The sequence below is a fragment of the Morone saxatilis genome, unplaced genomic scaffold, assembly GCF_004916995.1.
Source record: "Morone saxatilis isolate NCDOM2014 unplaced genomic scaffold, NCSU_SB_2.0 Contig19, whole genome shotgun sequence".
In the NCBI taxonomy this organism is placed as follows: domain Eukaryota; kingdom Metazoa; phylum Chordata; class Actinopteri; family Moronidae; genus Morone; species Morone saxatilis.
Genome location: NW_023339751.1, coordinates 24,265,076 through 24,282,246, shown reverse-complemented (window position 1 = coordinate 24,282,246; position 17,171 = coordinate 24,265,076). Strand labels below are relative to the sequence as shown.

Genomic DNA, 17,171 nt, shown 5'->3' with positions numbered 1-17,171 from the left:
CATGTTGGAAAGTGTCTTGAGCAGGAATAACTGAACCCCAATTTGGGTTCCTGATGCCGCTGGCATGCCAGCAGGAGGAGCCAGGGATCAAATCGCCAACCTTCTGATTAGTGGACGACCCGTACTACCTCTGGAGCCAATTGTAGTTGTTTCATATGAATTTGATAAGAAGAGAGCAGGTTTAGGGCCTATTTGTTGTTTGGTTGTGAAGTACAAGGATGATATAAAATGATGAAATGCATAGAAATTGCTGTTTGCTTTTGTTTGTTAAGCATGGTGTTAGTAATGGAAATATTTTCTGAATATTGCGCTTTCTTGAAGTACTTGAATGTTAAAGTGGCCCTCCTATGAGATAATGCTACCAGCAGTGGCCCCAAGCCAATCTGAGTTTGAGACTCCTGCTGTACTTGTGGTGCTTAGCAACTCTCTTGCTTCACATTCTAATGCTACTACACATTCGGGCCCAGCTGTTTTTTTTTATGTCAATTATAGTGTTTACTATTTCTATAATGAGTGCAATTGTCTACCAACACTGAGTATAGAAACTAGTAATTAATCAGATTCAATGGCCTTCTAATGGCAATGGATTCAAATGCCTACCAGCTCCTGGGTTCTGCTCTAAAGTTTTGATGACCTCCTGAGATCAGTCAAAGTATTCATTTGTCAGCGTCACATTATTTATAGAGAGTTTGAAGCTGAAGAGTTTTAAAACAAGATGAAGATGTACAACCTTCTCTCTGCAGCTCGGCCAACGAGAAGCCACGTCAACATATAACTAAAGCTGTGATGGTACTATAATTTTATGACTCCATAACTTCACCTCCGCTGACAGAGCGCTCTGGCAGCCGAGAAATGGAACAAACATCATATATTTTAGTGGGGTTCGTGCCGCTCGGCCAAGTGGAGTAAAAATCAGCCTCATATGAATTCTGTTTTATGGTATTTCAAGAGTGGACTGTTGTACCAGACACATGTCAGATCCATACACAGGATTTCTCTTCACTCTATATTAAAATCACACTCAATTCAACTTCAACTGTGGAATATAACAAGTTCTATTCATAGCCACTGTGACTGCCTGCTTAAATCCCATATCAGCAGCAGTCTTGGTAAAGTGGTTTTTTGGCACAGCTCAAGTGTCATAGAATCAACTCAATGCTTAAAATGCAGATGCTTTTTAAGAGACAGAGAAAGAAATTAGAAATTATTGTCTAGGTTAGGGATGTTGCCATATACGATATTATCATGTATCGTGATAAAAAACACAAATTTATTGTGGTGGATTTACATTATCGTGACATGAAATTTTCCCCACCCCAATTCACTGGGGTGTAATGGAAGAATTTCACTGGATCAGCTAATGCAATATCAGAATCTCCCTTCCTCTTTTATAGAAATGAATTCTGTCTGAATGCTTTTTTGTCTCCGTGCTGCTTGTTAACACTGTCTTCTTTTTATCTGGCATTCATGTGAACCAGAAGAGGAACAGCAGGAACTCGAATTCTGGAAGAAGAACCAGCCCAAAGCAAACGGCCAAGGTGAGTGGTTTGTCAGAACATGAATATGACACTTTGTTATGAATTTTTTAAATACAGTTACATTGTCTCTGGCTGTTACTACCAGGAGAAATCCTGCAATTTGTAGTAACTTCAGTGTCTGTGTGTAAATCAGCCGACTTCTGTGTAATTGACACACCATTTTTGGGGAAGAGGAAGATTTCTGTTTTTGCTTCTTATTCACAGTTTCTGTCTTCTTTTCTTTATTCCGGGAAAAGTAAAATCAATTGATTAGGGGAGTTTTTCATAAAGTTTTGATTCATCAGCATGTGAATAATGATCACATTTTGAGCCTGTTCATGTGAATCTGGGGCAGCGCTGATTTCAGGGAATTTCCTGCTCATGCACTGTAAAAATACATCATGGAAACTTCTTTACATAAAGCTCCTCTGTTGCAGACAGGGCTTGTACTGTTCTTTATAGGGTGCAATAATTAATATAATCATCTTTTAATCATGTCATTATGATGACATTTTGATATCTTAACATACAGTTTGTCTCCTTTTCATTCTTGTCCACATGAAATGAAAAGCACAGTGCTATTTGCTTCTGTATATTTACGTGTTTCCTGGAAAAAGAGTTTGCTAATTGTGGTAGCCAATAGTGCTGAATGTATGTAACCCCGGCCAAGCATTGACAGCAGTCCTATTAGCTGACTATGCCAGACTGGGAGCTCCCAGTGAACGGCACGCCCAGACTGGGACCGAAAGCAGCATTTGATGCCAAAGGAGCCAGACGACAGAATACAGTACCAAGGTGTTTTTTCGGGGTTTGGCTCCTGGTACCCTGGGGAGTCAGCTAATGGTAGTTGCACAAGCTAGCGATTGCTAACATTACCATTAACGGCAGTTAGATACTGGGCATGTTCACGGGGAGGCTGCCTCGTTCCATTTCACCCAGATCACTGGTAAAGTTGTGTTTTTGTACAGTAATCTGTGAGGTCCGGCTCCCTAAAACACTCTTTCACTTTCTGGCAGAAAGCCATGCTGTTGCTAGCAGGCTAACTAATGAATCTTAGCTCTGTGTGTAAAAGTTGTAGATTGATTGATGGGTGGATGTCATGATATTATTGTTAAAGTTTAAACATGTAATCATGTAAAAATGCTTTTGAGATAAAACTACAGAATTTTTTGGCATAGATTGTTATATAGGGGTACAATATAATGGGGGGTGCAATGGGTTAAAATCACATTTTTCATTTTCCTCTTGCGCTAACTGTAAAGCCACAGCGTCTTATCACTCAGTAGCTTTGTGTGTGAATGTTTGTCTCAAACCACAGCAGAGAACCTGAGGTGTCAGAGGCTCGGGCTGCCTGATGTTGGGGGTGATGACGGTGACGGTGGTGGTGATGATGGTGACGATGGTGGCGACGAAGACTACCACAGGAGTGACCCTCAGATAGCCATCTGTCTGGACTGCCTACGGAACACGGGACAGTCGGGGGAAAGCACTGTCACGGTGTGTGTGTTTTGGTAATTGTGTGAAGTACCGTGCTGTACTATATAGCTTTTCATCAGTGTTTCTATGAAAGGGAAAATTACATTGGGGGAATGTTTTTTGGACCACTGCTGGGTTGGTCAATGTTTCCAAGCTCCTTGGATGGTCAGTATCTAACCTTTTGTAAAGGTTTGAATGTGTTTTGGGGTCTTTTCCTGGAAGAATATACATTTGTCTTTTGGCTGCCTCCCTCATTAAGTCAGGCCATAATAGAATTTGTCTCTCATCCAATTAGGATTTGATGAAGAGGTTCATCCGCTGCTCCAGTAGAGTCACCGTGGGAACAATTAAGAAGTTTCTCAGTCTTAAACTAAAGCTGCCGAGCTCTTATGAGGTAAGGAACAAACTCACAACTCTTTGAGAGGTTTTCTATTTTTTTTTACTGGCCCAGTCTCAGACTAATTCATCAATCAGTATCATACCCTTTAATGTGTCTGCACGTTATTTGAAGGTATGTTGATCAGTAAGAATAGCTTAGCTTAGCTTCAACTGCAACTGGATCAAATAGCAACTTTTCTGCTTGGATAAATACACATTTAAACAGATGTATACTTGATCCACCCAAGCTCCATATTTGCAATCAACATATATGTTAAATTCACTATTAAGACTATTATATTTGTATGCTGTTTTGCTGACTACAGTTCAGTGAAGTCATGCAGCTGATGTAGCAACATGACCTGGCTAAACTTCCTCTCCTGAATTTAGACCATGACTATTATTATTACTGAGGTGCAACTTCTGTTTAGTGGACTCATACTGTAAAGCCTATAATTACATATAAGGCTAGTAGACCTGACTACCAGCATCATTATTCAAACACAGTATGTGCAAAATGCTAGCCAGTTTAATGCAAGATAAGGAACATTTACTCAATTGTAAAAAGAGGTTTAGTATAAAAGAATATTAACGACTAGCATCATGTTTGTAATAACCGACTAACTGAATATCAGAAAACAAAACATAAATAATATATAACCACAATAGTGCAATCAAAGCAAGGTAAAATAGAATATGGCTCAAGATAGTATAAACAGTGTAAATAAAAATGTTAGCGCATAATATAATAGTGAATATTAAGAGTTCCAGCGTTTCAATCACACAAACTATCACAGACGAATAACACAGTGCACAACAGGAGAAGATTAATAGACCATTTGATTCAAAGATCGCACATTATGAAATGACATTGTAGGCAACTTTATGGTATATATCATGCCAACCACTTATTTTCAACCACAATACCTATGGTAATTACCCCTCATAAGTAGAGCTCCTAGAGCGATTCAAACTTTCAGAGATTTAATTGCGAAGTGACTAGGGATGTTGTGAATAGACATTTTTAAATTGGGAAAGCTGTCACAAGATATTACTACGGAGAGAGAGAGAGAGGAGTCTAAAACCTATGATTTCAGAAACAAAATATCTGAAGAATCCACAAGGACTGCTCTTAAAAACCTTTCATATAATGCATGAAAAAGCAAACGGGCTGTTCAGAGACTGCAGAAAGAAAGTTATGGTCTCTTAATTAAAAACAAACTCAAACTTTTAGTTTAACTTTGACTCTCAAACCACTCTGGTTATGAATTATCAAAGAATTAAAAAATATTGGCTTCCATATCTGCTGAAGACTGAGCAGTGTAACACACACAGTCTTTCACACATGCAGTGCAGCCTCCCACTCATTACCACAGTGAACTTCCCCTTTACTTCCCCCTGTGTGCATTGGGACTGCAGCCCTTTTTATTTTAGTTTCACCTTGTCGTTCTCTGTATCTTGTCGCCCCTTGACAGATTTTTGCACCACATTGTCACTTTTATTAAATGACCTTGGTTCTTTAAGTACTTCATTTTGCCATAAATGTATCTTATTTCTGATCACGTTTCTCTGCTGCGTGCAGCTGGATGTGCTGTGTAACGGAGAGATCATGGGCAGAGATCACACTCTGGAGTTCATCTACATGACCCGATGGAGGCTACATGGAGAGAATGTAAGGCTGTCACCCTCACTTCCTGTTTGTGTGTGCATGCTCATGTGTAGATGCATTGGTGCAGTAAAGGCATTTGTTCATGTGCGCGTGTGCATGTGTAATGCATTCACACTGTGGGCACTGGCCTCCCCAAAGAGGAACTAACAGCTCACCCCCACAAGGTTAAACTCTTATTTTGTGGTTAAGACTTTGTTTTAAGTTCAGGTTTAGAATTAGGTTCAAGTAAAGACCAGGCGGCAGAAGGAACAGTAAGGTTAAGATTAATGTAAGATTCAAAGTTAATAAATAATTTGTTCTCAGAAATAGTGCAACTACTGTGTATTTGTGTATATGTGTGTGTGTGTGTGTGTGTGTGTGTGTGTGTGTGTGAAAACTTCTCTATTCAGTGGTAAATAGTTCCTGCAGGAACTTTTTATTCCAAGAATATTTCATGACTCGACTGCAAAAGGGATGTTTTTTGTTATGTTGTTAGTATAAAATGCTGAAATTTTGGAACCAGTCGCATTTTTAAGATGACACCTTTGCTTTCAAGATGTTTTGAAAGTTTTACTATCTACACTGCAAAAACAGCTCGTCTAGAAACAAGCCAAATATTCTTAAATACAAGCACATTTTCTTGTATTGAGCAAAGTAATCTGACAGTGGGGTTAGCCAAATTTGCTTGGCTAGAATCTTGGCTAGAATCTTAAAACTAGCATACAAATCTAGCCACTGAAAGACTGTAACGGGCCTTAAAACTAGAAGAAATGCCAAAAAGTTGTGCTTATAACAAGCAATGAAAACTCAGTTATTTAAGATTCTTAAAATAAGTATTTTGATGACTTTATTGAGCCGAATTCAATAATTTGTATCTAAGATTAATAATTAGCAAAACAAAATCTTACAATAAAACACATTCAAAACGAACGAAAAACTAAACTGCTGCTTAATTTCCAACACTGGGACAAGACCACTTTCTCTTAAATTGAGAAGTTGTGCAAGTGGTCTCTTCTCTTCTTTACTCTTAAAATAAGGGAAACGATCTTGTTCCTCTGCTGGGATATTATGCAAACCAACTTGTTACTGGTTAAATCAAGCTCAGTATTAGCTGTAATATCTTGAGATTCCTTTTTTTGCAGTGTAGAGCCAGTGTGTGGTTTGTCTGACTGCAGAAACGTGGCGGTACGAAAATATAATAATTCTTATTTTCAGGTGATTATGCACTAATGAAAACATAACTATGAATCAACTTTTGGAGACTTTTAAACATCTGTATGAGGTTCTTATTGTACACACTGATGAATAATATTCATGATATCCGACATGAATAATAACTGAATAATAATAAATAACTGTTAAGTTTCTTTTGTATACCATCCCAAGAATGAATGTCTCTTCCTGAAGTTTAACTTTACTATATTTGAACAGTAGAGAGTCAGCAAAGGAAATGCTTTACTGATGATAAGACTGCGGTTTTGGGTCCTGTAGATAGAGACACACAAATTCTATGCCTGGTGGTGATCTTCAGGGAATTAGAGCATAACGACATAGAGATACACACAAAACAAACAATGTCCTGAATTTCGAGGTGTAAAATTTGAATTAGGATAGAGCTACAATAGCACACACTCAGGAGGAGATGTCCTGGTTTAAACGCGACGGCATTCTCAACCTCAGCCTTTAGGGTCATCAGTCCACTCTGTGGCTCAATGTGTGTGTGTGTGTGGTGTGTGCTCATGACCTTGAGCTACAGAACGATACGTGCTTGCCAGTGTTTGAATGCATGCATTCCTGTACATGGTGACTTGTTTATCTGTTATCTGCACGTGTGTGTATGTGTGTGTGTATTTATATGAACGATTGAGCGAATGAAAGGTCCCGTCCACTTGTGGACGCCAACTGAGGAGTGCAGACAGCTGGCACCACAGGAGGCGTCAGATACCGGGTCAGGAGGAGGATGATGGGAGGAGGTGGAGCAGGGCAAAGAAGAGGGAAAGGAAAGTCAGTATGAAATGAGAGACTTATAATGTCTGCAGTTTCTCAGCTCCAGCTGTGCCCACATGTCCATTTAAAGGGATGATATAAATAAAGCAACCACATCATTTCTCACAAACAGGAAACTTTTTATATATATTGGCAAAATCCTTCTTTTACGTATATATAATAACTCCATGTTCCTAGTCAATATAAATCATACAGCATAATAAGCAGAAAATCAAACACAATTACTTTTAATTGTTAGTTAATAAAGTGTATTACAAATCTAAAAAAATGCTAATGGCCATACAATTTTTCTGCCAACACAGAGCTGTTTGACCTTAATATTCCAGTTTGAACTGACATCTGTCTTATGTAATAATGAGATACAGATTGTCTGTTTAGCGTGCCAGATTGTCAGAATTGTAGGTCATGTCATTTTCCATCTGGGCCTTTATCCCATATGGAAAAGCTGTGGATACACAGTTTGTGTAAACATTATGTCACAGGATCAACAAAGTGTACGGCTGTGGCTAGTAATCCCTGCAAGTAGTACACCAGTGACCGTAGTTAGAGTGACTGATGATGAGGCTAACGGGCATCTTCTAGAACTTTGGATTTTCTTTGGTTACTAGGTGAGCATATTTGACCACAAGGATAAAATCTATTTTACTATTATTATTTTAGGAGAGCCTCTTAACCAGCCGGTAGGGCCACAAGTGTTCAACAACTGCTAGACTAATAATCAAGGCTGTCCTAGTCTGTTGCAGGACACATTTTGGATTGGTCATCTACAGATGAATTCCATACCTGATGTTCAATTCAATTCACTTCAGTTTTATTTGTATAGTACCAAATCATAAGCTATTATGCACTAAAGTCAGACAAAATATGAGATGAATAAATCCTGCAGCCATCTTCACTGTGGGAGACGGAGCAAAAGATATGTGTATCTGTGCGTATGGAGAGGTCAAGGTCTGCTAGGTAACAATACAGTGTGTTTTAAGAGACTCACTTAATTCTGAGCCCATTTTCATAAAATTTAGTTTGTTATAAATGTGAAAAATTGGACCTGATAATGGTTACTTCCTGGAATCAAATTCAGTTACTGAGTGCGGATCTAATCAGCTCTATGTCAAAACATTAACCCTTCTGAATAGCCACTGATCGTTTTCACAAGTTTGTATGAATGTGGACTTTTAAAACGTAAAGAAAAAACTTACATTTTTAACAAAAGCGTTCTGTAAACAGGGCCTCGGCTCAACAAGCTCCATTAGGAGGAGGAATACCTGATCATTCTGTATGAAATTACATATGTTGTGGCATTGTACTCCAAGTACAAGACAAAGTCACATTCACTCCACATGAACTCTCTGAATTTGAATGCGTGAAGATGGCTTCACGTAAAACACTGTGTTTAATTTCTTTTCTATTACCTAGCTCCATTATGAGTAAAATCTTGTCTGCAGTGCTTCCTCCACCTCCACTCTGCCCACCTCTCTCATGTTCCAAAACAACAAACAGAAGTCAGTCCATCAGAATTATTTATGTCCTGCCTGGTGAGTCAGAAGGATAAACACCCCAGAAATTATTTTTGAATCCTATTGGAACTCTGTCTGGTTAAGGACAAGGTAAGGAGAGGAGTGACGGAGAGGGTGAGAGAGACAGATACAAAGCATGAGAGTCAGGAATGGAGACAGAAGAGGGAGAGAAAGAAGATACGAGTCATTCATCAGTCTCATCCTTCTGACAACTCCACAGCTCGGCTTCTGATTACCGCCATGGTGATGTAAAAAAACCTTGAGACTCAAAATGTATCTGGGAAATACTGCTCTCTGTTCTGAATGGGTAATGAACACACTCTGAGGTCTATTATTGCTAACTGGCAGTTCATTATATCGTTCAGCAGTTAATTAAGACGTTTGCTCAGTTTGGTTGATTTCTGTTTAAATTAACTGTCAACACTTAGCTCCAAAATATGCTGTATTTTCAGATAAGATCCAATATTGTCAGTCTTTCAGTAACTTAAATAGAATTACAAAGGCTGACTGCTATTGAATCATTTGTCCCAGTAGCCCGGTCTCTATCAAAAGTTATGTGAAAACCTCAGATTTCCACACAGTCCTAGAACATAAAAGTTTGCGTCCTGCACATAGTTCAGTTATAAAATCCCAGCGCACCACAGAGCATCCCTGCTGCTGGGCTGCTGACAACGCCACCAGCCTAAGAGTCAGTCACCGTGGACGGCATTAGAGGAGGTCGTACCACTGCCTGGATCAAAAGTGGTTCACTGACAGTCATCACCAGAGCAAAGAGCATCAGAGCAGCCACTGCCGTCTGTTAACTACCACTCTTCTCCGCTTCCATCACATCATTTTGTGGTTTGTCATTTTGAGACAAAAAGTTTACAGCCTCTGTGTACAATGACACATCTAAAAAACTAAAGTGCAGGGGTTGAGTAACGACATGCAAGTCGAGTCAGTGTCTTCACAACTGATAGTTAAAATCGAGTTTTCAGGGGCAGCCCCAGGTTAGGGTAGGTAAAGATGGTGGTTTGTTAATGCAAATTAGTTGGAGTTCTTAGGAAATGAGATTGGGATCTGTCCATCTAGTGATGGGATTGCACCAGCCGTGATGCCCGTCAAAATTTTGGCATTTCAACCCATGAGTACTCAGTAGTCATTACTACATTATTATATGAATATTCATCTTCAATACTGCAAAGCCAACCCCGATCACTATGGCAAGCCAAGATGGCAGCAGTTGCATCAGAAATGGCTTAATTTTTGTACAATGGAAAGAAGTGGATTCACGACGTCCATCTTTTATGATGGTTGGAAAAAACATATTATGCAGAATGTAGTACAAAATTTCATAAAATCAATACATTTGGTCAAAGGATGAGTAGCAGTAGATAGGGAGAGGCAGGTGGTCATAAAGAAGACCTCTGACCTGAACCTGACTGTCCAGATAAAGCATCTAAACAACATACTAGCAGTCTAAATACCAGATGCTTGCTGACTATTGTGTTTAATATACAGAGCTGTCCCACATAGTTCACATGGATTAGGAGTGTTCACATTGTTTTCAAGCACAAAACGTATCTTAGCCCGATATCAGCCCGAGGTCACAAATAGCTGCTGTGACTGAGTCGTTCCTTACCTCCTGTAATTGAGAAGCAGTGGATTCACCTCATTAGCACAAATCAGTTTCAGGTGTTGGCACCAGAAGCAGGAACGTTTTTGGCCTGAGTGATGGAACAAAACTAAAGAGTGAAACCCACTGCTTTTTCCTAAACACCTTCAAGCAAGTGCTCCCAGAGACTGACAAGATTTATCATGAACATGCACACAAGAGGTCTTTGTCAGTTATAAACATGTTTTAACGTTTTTATGTTTAACAATGTTTTCAGGCATTGGAAAAGACTGATACTGTTCTGTTTTGCATTGCATTTAGGCCAACGTTTCCACTTGACCAATACTTTCATGATGAGATTGCAATGAATTTGTTGTGAATAATCAGTATCCCCAGAGACATTTCATGAGCTTCAACTACCTTAAACACCAGAGGGGGCACATTAAAATAGAATACATTTGCATTAAGCACAATAACCACATTATTCCTGTAGGATGTTTACTGTACAAACCACTTAATTGACATTTTGGCTGTACCAAACACCATTTATTTCAGGTTTTTCACGTTTGTGGATTTTTGCTGGTGCTGCACATTGGACGATTCTACATTTCAGTCATTTGACACCAGAACAAAAACCCTTAAAACTAGCTGACAGCTGAACAGAATACGTGTTAGTGCCGTATAATTAAAGTGTTTGGGGACAGAAATGCTGAGTGAAAGAGTGTCAGAGATGCAGACACAGAGGCACAGTGACAGTCTGGTTAGGGTGGGTTCAGTGTTGTTCTTTTTTTCTGAGACATGATGCAGCAAAAAGCAGAAAGCCGGAGGAGATGACAGCAGCTGTACTCTGCTGCACCAGCAGCCTCGAGCTGCCAGAAATAGGAGACAGACTCCAAAAACACGACACACAGTCTTCACGTTGCAGCTGCTTTGACACAAACACTCGCCTTTTTTCTTTTTGAATTTTTTATGAAAAGAGCAGCTTACATCTTTTGACTGTTTCAAATGTGCTTTACAGCCAAAGGAGGCAGGAATGTACGAGTAGTCCTGAAAGGTCAAGGGTACTCTGGGTCAAGGCTTCTCCATTGGCACTTTTGGTTGTGTTATCAGTTTAAACACAGAGTTGTGCCGAGTCACGGCCGAGATGGACCATCTCCAGTGTCGTTTCAAAAGTTTGCCTGACCCGCCTCCATGCTGGTTGCGTTGAGTCAGATCATCTAAATCAAATGGTAGTTCCCTCTTCTAGATCTATTTCGTCATCCTGTCTCCGTTTTTCAAGAAATAAGCCAAGCAAAATCATAACAACAGCCTGAAAATTTATGGTACAATTTGATAAGCAGGGTTCTGGATTTAGATTTGATGGTACTCCTAATATGAAGAGTGGCTTGTTACGCGTGTTAACACTTCTACTCTCTTCATCTTCTGTATTTCATAGATACCAAGATACATTTTGGAAATTTAACTTTTCAATTGAGCTTCAGCAGAGCGAGCAGCAGCCAGGCCTTTATTACTTTTTCTCAAAAATATTTCAGACAATTGGCCTCCGCGCCATCCCTGCAGAGTTTTATGGAAACGGGTTTACATTCTTCTTTAACTTCAAATTCAGAAGTTTTAAGTCAGATGAAATAAGAGTCTACCAGTTTTTTCTTTCTCTCTGTCAGAAAAACCCAGGCACACCCGAGCTTCGACAAGCGGGTTAAAAAGTAAAAAATCTGTCTGGCTTGATAAGACTGCAGATCGAAGTGGAGCTTTATCCTGCACAGACCCTTACACAGCCAATGTGATACTTGATTAATGAAGCCCTCTTCATGTTTCCTCATTTTTTCTAAATTCATTTGACAACTTGTGGCCTCAATGAGTCTGAGGAAATGAGCGAGATGGGAAACAAATATTAATCTCTTCTTTAAAGGCTTTATCTCTCTCAGTTACAGGGTGATTCGATGAGTAGAGGATTTTAACCATTTATCTGGTACAAAACATTACAAACATTATCTGACTATTATCCATTATCTAACCAAAATAAAGCAATTCCATCAACCCTAGTCCATATCACTTCCATGTAAAGGTCTTTGGATTTTGGACCCGATCCAAAATGGACCTGTGGAAGGCCTACCCAAACCTAAGGGGTTATTGAGTCCCAGAATTGGCTGATAAAGTTGAAGTTTTAGTTAATTTTTCTTTACCACCAGTAAATTAAAAATGTATTCATTTTACTGTCCCATTAATGTTTTACTGGAAAATAATACTTAATTTTTGCATTTGGCCCCTGTCTTTACTGTATTGTAAATATTTTAGTATTTTTCACTATTTGAGACATTTAACTCACATTAACCTGATTCAGTTCAGTTTGTTGTTCTTCCAGACCAGCAGTAGTCAGGGTCTGCGTTTGGTGTAGTGTGTGTGAGTGTGTATCAGCACATTTCATGCTTTATTGGTGTAACAAGGGTTGAAAATACAGTTTGATGTAACAACTGTTCTCGCATCTTTTAAAAATGGAGTGTTGCAGCAGTAGCAGCAGCAGCTGTGTGTTTATCCTCTGAAGTGTGCTTATTTTACAGTGCGAGGAGGGCCAAACGATCGATTCTCCCTCTCTGAAGCAGTTTCTCTTTTTTCTCTTTCTTCCTCAGACGTATCCCATGGTTCTAGAGTACCGGCCGCGTATCGACTTTGGCTGAACCACAGCTGCAGGAAGAGGACCACACACACTCTCACACACATAAGCAGACATACTTACCAGGACGGACAACATTTTGAACGTAGACATAAACGTACACATGCCCACAATGTGCAGAGAAAGAGAAAGATTTAAATGTATTTTTGTACAGCCAATGATGAAGTGCATACGTTGTTATGGTAAAGAGGTTTTATGCTACATAGAATAATATATGCTATAATATATGATATTTTTAAATGTATGTCCCTGTGCCTAAAAACCTGTTGAGATCAGAAAAAGTATGACCATATCTTTACTTTGCCTGTCTAACTCTGTAGATTAAATGTTGATTTTCTACTGTTGATGGGTGTTTGTTTCTGTAGGTTGATTTTATCACTTTGGGTCTGACTGAAGCTAACACAACTAACAGCTTAAAACATGTATGCTTTAGTTGGATCTAATGCTTCCCTATAGATGAATGGCTATCAGTCAGGTACAGTATGTTCGCTTTATAAGAAGTCCAAACAAGAGGTTCTTTGTCAGTGATGCCACAGGTTGGAATATCTACAGTAAGAAACCTTATTATGTAGGGTGCATGCCCTACCAGGTGAGCTTCATTTAAAGAGAGACAGTAAAATTAAGCTTGAAGTGAATGATATGAGTACTTCTGTCATTCTCATCCAAAAATACACACGCATACAATATATTTTTTGGTGTTGTGGTCAGGGTCAGTCTGCTCACTAAAACAGTCACCAGGTGAAATATGTTGGCGTCTGAATTTATGAATGAAGAGAACAGACAGAATGATGAACAGGCCGGAATCTAAGTGATGAGACACACACACACACACACACACACCTCATGTCGACCTATATATACACTGTAGTAGAGCAGGTGCATCAGATGGCATGTAAGCATCCATTCCACTCCGACGCCTATACTTGTGTGAAGCATATCGATGTCTGCTCACACACAAACTGACAGGACAAACACACCTTCTCTGACAGTTTTACACACATACACTTACCCCTTCTACGCTCAAACGTTTCCTCACACACATTCATCCTTCCAGCTGCTCAATCTGCCCTTGTAGTTGTTTTTTCAGGTCAGAGTTATGCAGGCCAGAGGTCCCCGCGGTTCTTTATATGACCCGCAGAGATGCTGCTGACCCCTCAACACTGTAATACCCTGTGGGTTTATATGAAGAGATGAAGGGGAGGACAGGAGACAGATCTTCCATATGAGTAGTAACCACTTAAACAGTCAGTGGAGTCTAAGTGTTAAAGAGCTGCCCCCAGCTAAAGATTTTCCTAGTCAAGTAGTAGTTGTTAGTTCAAGCCATTAGTTAACTAGTCCTTGCATGTTTATGATATTAATTAATAAATTAATTTTCTTTTTTAACTGCCGCTTGTTAAATGCTAACAGCAAAAGCAGTAATGATTCTGAATAGTGGATCAACCAGCAAGAAGACCAAACATTTAGTTAATTTAGTTAAGTTAGATTGTTCAAAACACAGAATAAATAACTTACAAATTCACAAAAACAAAAACGTATCAACATGATGGACGATGTATAGCGTTACTTACAAATTAACTCGCTACAAACTCGCTCCTTACCCGAACCCGCTGTGTCTTCAACGTCCCCCAGACTCAGAGTCCTGGTTGGAGCCGCTGTAATTCACAAGGCTTCCGTCAGTCTATTGGTCTGTGAGCCCGGTTCCATTGCCCACTTGCCCAGCTCCTGTTCTGGTGCTCATTCCAGCCTCACTTCACAACAGCATTCCTGGCTGGGTCCCCCACACCCCAAAACCTCCTCCTCCCAACAGTCCAAATTCATCCATCCTTCCAGCTTCCAGTCTAGGTAGAGTCAGTTAATAGGGCTGCTAAGTAGCTAATGGCAGCAGCTAGCACAGTCAGCGATATTTTTTTCCACAGGATGGCAAAGTCAGCCCTAGTCTGCCTTTGATTTGCATACCCTGACATTCTTACCCTAGCCATAACCAGTGTAACACAGTGAGTGCGCAGAGGCAAGATACTGGAATTTTCTCTCTTTTTTCTCCAGAGCATTTACATACTTAAAAATACCGACCCTAGCTCTAAGGGGCAGCCCTAAAAAACCGATGGCTCCATCAGTACACGCTCAAGCTGTGCAGTAAAATCTTGTTCAAACCCAACAACATTTTATACATACATTTTATTTTATGTTGTTTCCAACAACAAAGATTTTTACCTTTATTAGATAAGGATGGTGAAGAAGCAGACAGAAAATTGGGGTGGGAAAGAGGGGTACGATGTAACAAAGGTAGCCGGCTGGAATCAAACCAGCCATGGTTGCAACCCTGTTGCTTGTGGCCTTGTGCATTGTAACTATTTGACGACAGGGGCACTCAATTAAATTAATCTTTAAATTTGAGAGGTCTGCTTTGTCTAAACCAAGTCCTACATTTCCCAGGGTACTACTCAACAACCGTCTACAGGGGTTGTGTGAACGTCTCTTTCCTCAGTGGGTTCGCTATCTGTGTGGGTGGAGAGAGTGATAATGAGTGTTATCAATACTGAAACTAACAACAACAAAGCAATAATTTTTCCAGCTGGGAAAAAGTGAATGTTTCTGTCTTGAAGCTCAGAACACAAGGTGCATTCTGGTCCAGTGAAACCGCTGCGACAAACGACTTTCACTTCCTCTTGTTTGATTCATTGCAGGTTGTCAAACAGAAAACAAAAAAGGACTGGGGGAAAACTGTAACAGACACTTTGTATCGATGACGTAGGAGCCGAGTCATTACAAGTTCTTTACTAGAGCGTGACATACTGTGATATATTTACATTTTACTTTATTTTTTGTACTTTAAGTACTTTTATCATATCAAACCAGTCTAAAAGCATCGGGAGCAATTCGGGGTTCAGTATCTTGCTCAAGTATACTTCGAAATGTGACGGGAGGAGCTGGGGATCGAACTGACAACCTTTCCGATTAGTGGACGACCAGCTCTTTCTTTGAGCCACAGCCGCCCCATTTAGTGGCATCTAGTGGTGCAGTTGCAGATTGCAACACCGCTTGCGTCTGTATTTGATTACCTGGGAATGACAACGGGCTGTGTGTAGGAGAAACTACGGCTGCAAAACTGAAAAACACACAAAAGACCTCTATCTAAAGCCAGAAAAACTAAAAAAACAGCTCATTCTAAGTCAATGAAAGCACAATGATATCTATATTCGGGTGATTATACACTAATGAAAACATATACCTATGAATATTATATTCCATTTCTGACAATAGATCTTCCTGAATGTTACACACTGGACCTTTAAATTTGGATGATTGTGCAGTACTATAAAGCATTATAGTGACAAATTAATGCCATTTATGCCAGATACCTCAGAGCACAGAAAAAGCAACAATAGAAAAGCAGAAAAGGCTTCTTGTCCTGCATTGGTTATTTTTTTTGTACGTAAGAATTAGGAGACAACAGAAGATAAAGCAGATTTCTACAATCCAAAGTTAGTTGTGCAATTTGAACAACACAAAACAAATCTCCAAACAAAAACACTAATACTTTAGTCTGAATTTAATCCACCTTCTAAAGACATCCTTTGTCACATTAAATTGGATCCTGAGACCTCCTCTGAGTCCTTCGGCTCTGGACTCCTGCCAGTTTGCCGGACAGTAAGACACAGTGCAGTGACATCAGTGATATTGAATACAAACAGTGTCTGGCACAAGACACGGATATGTCTTATCCCCGCAGCTCAGGTAGACTCACTGACAACAGCAGCACCATCAGAGTTTCAACCTTGGATCCACCCGTCCTTTTATTAGAAATGTATTATCCTCTAAGGACACTCTTCAGTGTGATTCTACCATAGGCTGTAAGGCTTGAATACCATTGTCAATTCGTCAGTGAGATTGAAAGTTCATCCTTGACTTTGGAAACAGATGTCAGCATTGCATCATTAGCGAGGTGTGTTAGATGTGTTAAATATTTCTCTTGCTGATTAAAAAGATACAGATAATAGTGCCAGACAGACAGCACAGGGCGGCTGTGGCTCAGAGTCCCCAAAAATCAGAAAGGTTTCAGTTCGATCCAGGCTCCTTCCCGCCACGTGTTCGAAGTATCCTTGAGCATAAGAATACTGAACCCCGAATGCTCCCGATGCGTAGCAATCGTGTGTGGAATGTGTATAAATGAGTTAGTTTCTGTTCCGATGACTTTCATCGCTTGTGTGATTGGGAAAGGGTGAAGTGCACGTAGTGTAAAAGACAAGTACAGGTCCATTTACCAGTGTCTGTGTTCACACAGGATCATGAGTTATAATATTTTTCAGCACTATGGTCCAGAGCAAGATATCTCAACAACTAATGGCCAGATTTCAACTCAACTGTC

General features: G+C 39.8%; 1 protein-coding gene across 1 annotated transcript in view; it reads left to right on the top strand.

Moving 5' to 3' along the window:
- pcgf5b (polycomb group ring finger 5b) overlaps window positions 1-13,149 on the top strand; it is a gene marked incomplete at its 5' end in the record, with an annotated part of 16,919 nt that extends 3,770 nt beyond the window's left edge. Inside the window, 5 exon segments of the mRNA XM_035663335.1 lie at window positions 1,479-1,538; window positions 2,836-3,014; window positions 3,289-3,387; window positions 4,954-5,043; window positions 12,762-13,149. Coding sequence (XP_035519228.1) covers window positions 1,479-1,538; window positions 2,836-3,014; window positions 3,289-3,387; window positions 4,954-5,043; window positions 12,762-12,809 — 476 coding nt within the window. The 3' untranslated portion in view covers window positions 12,810-13,149.
- Window positions 13,150-17,171: the final 4,022 nt, after the last annotated feature.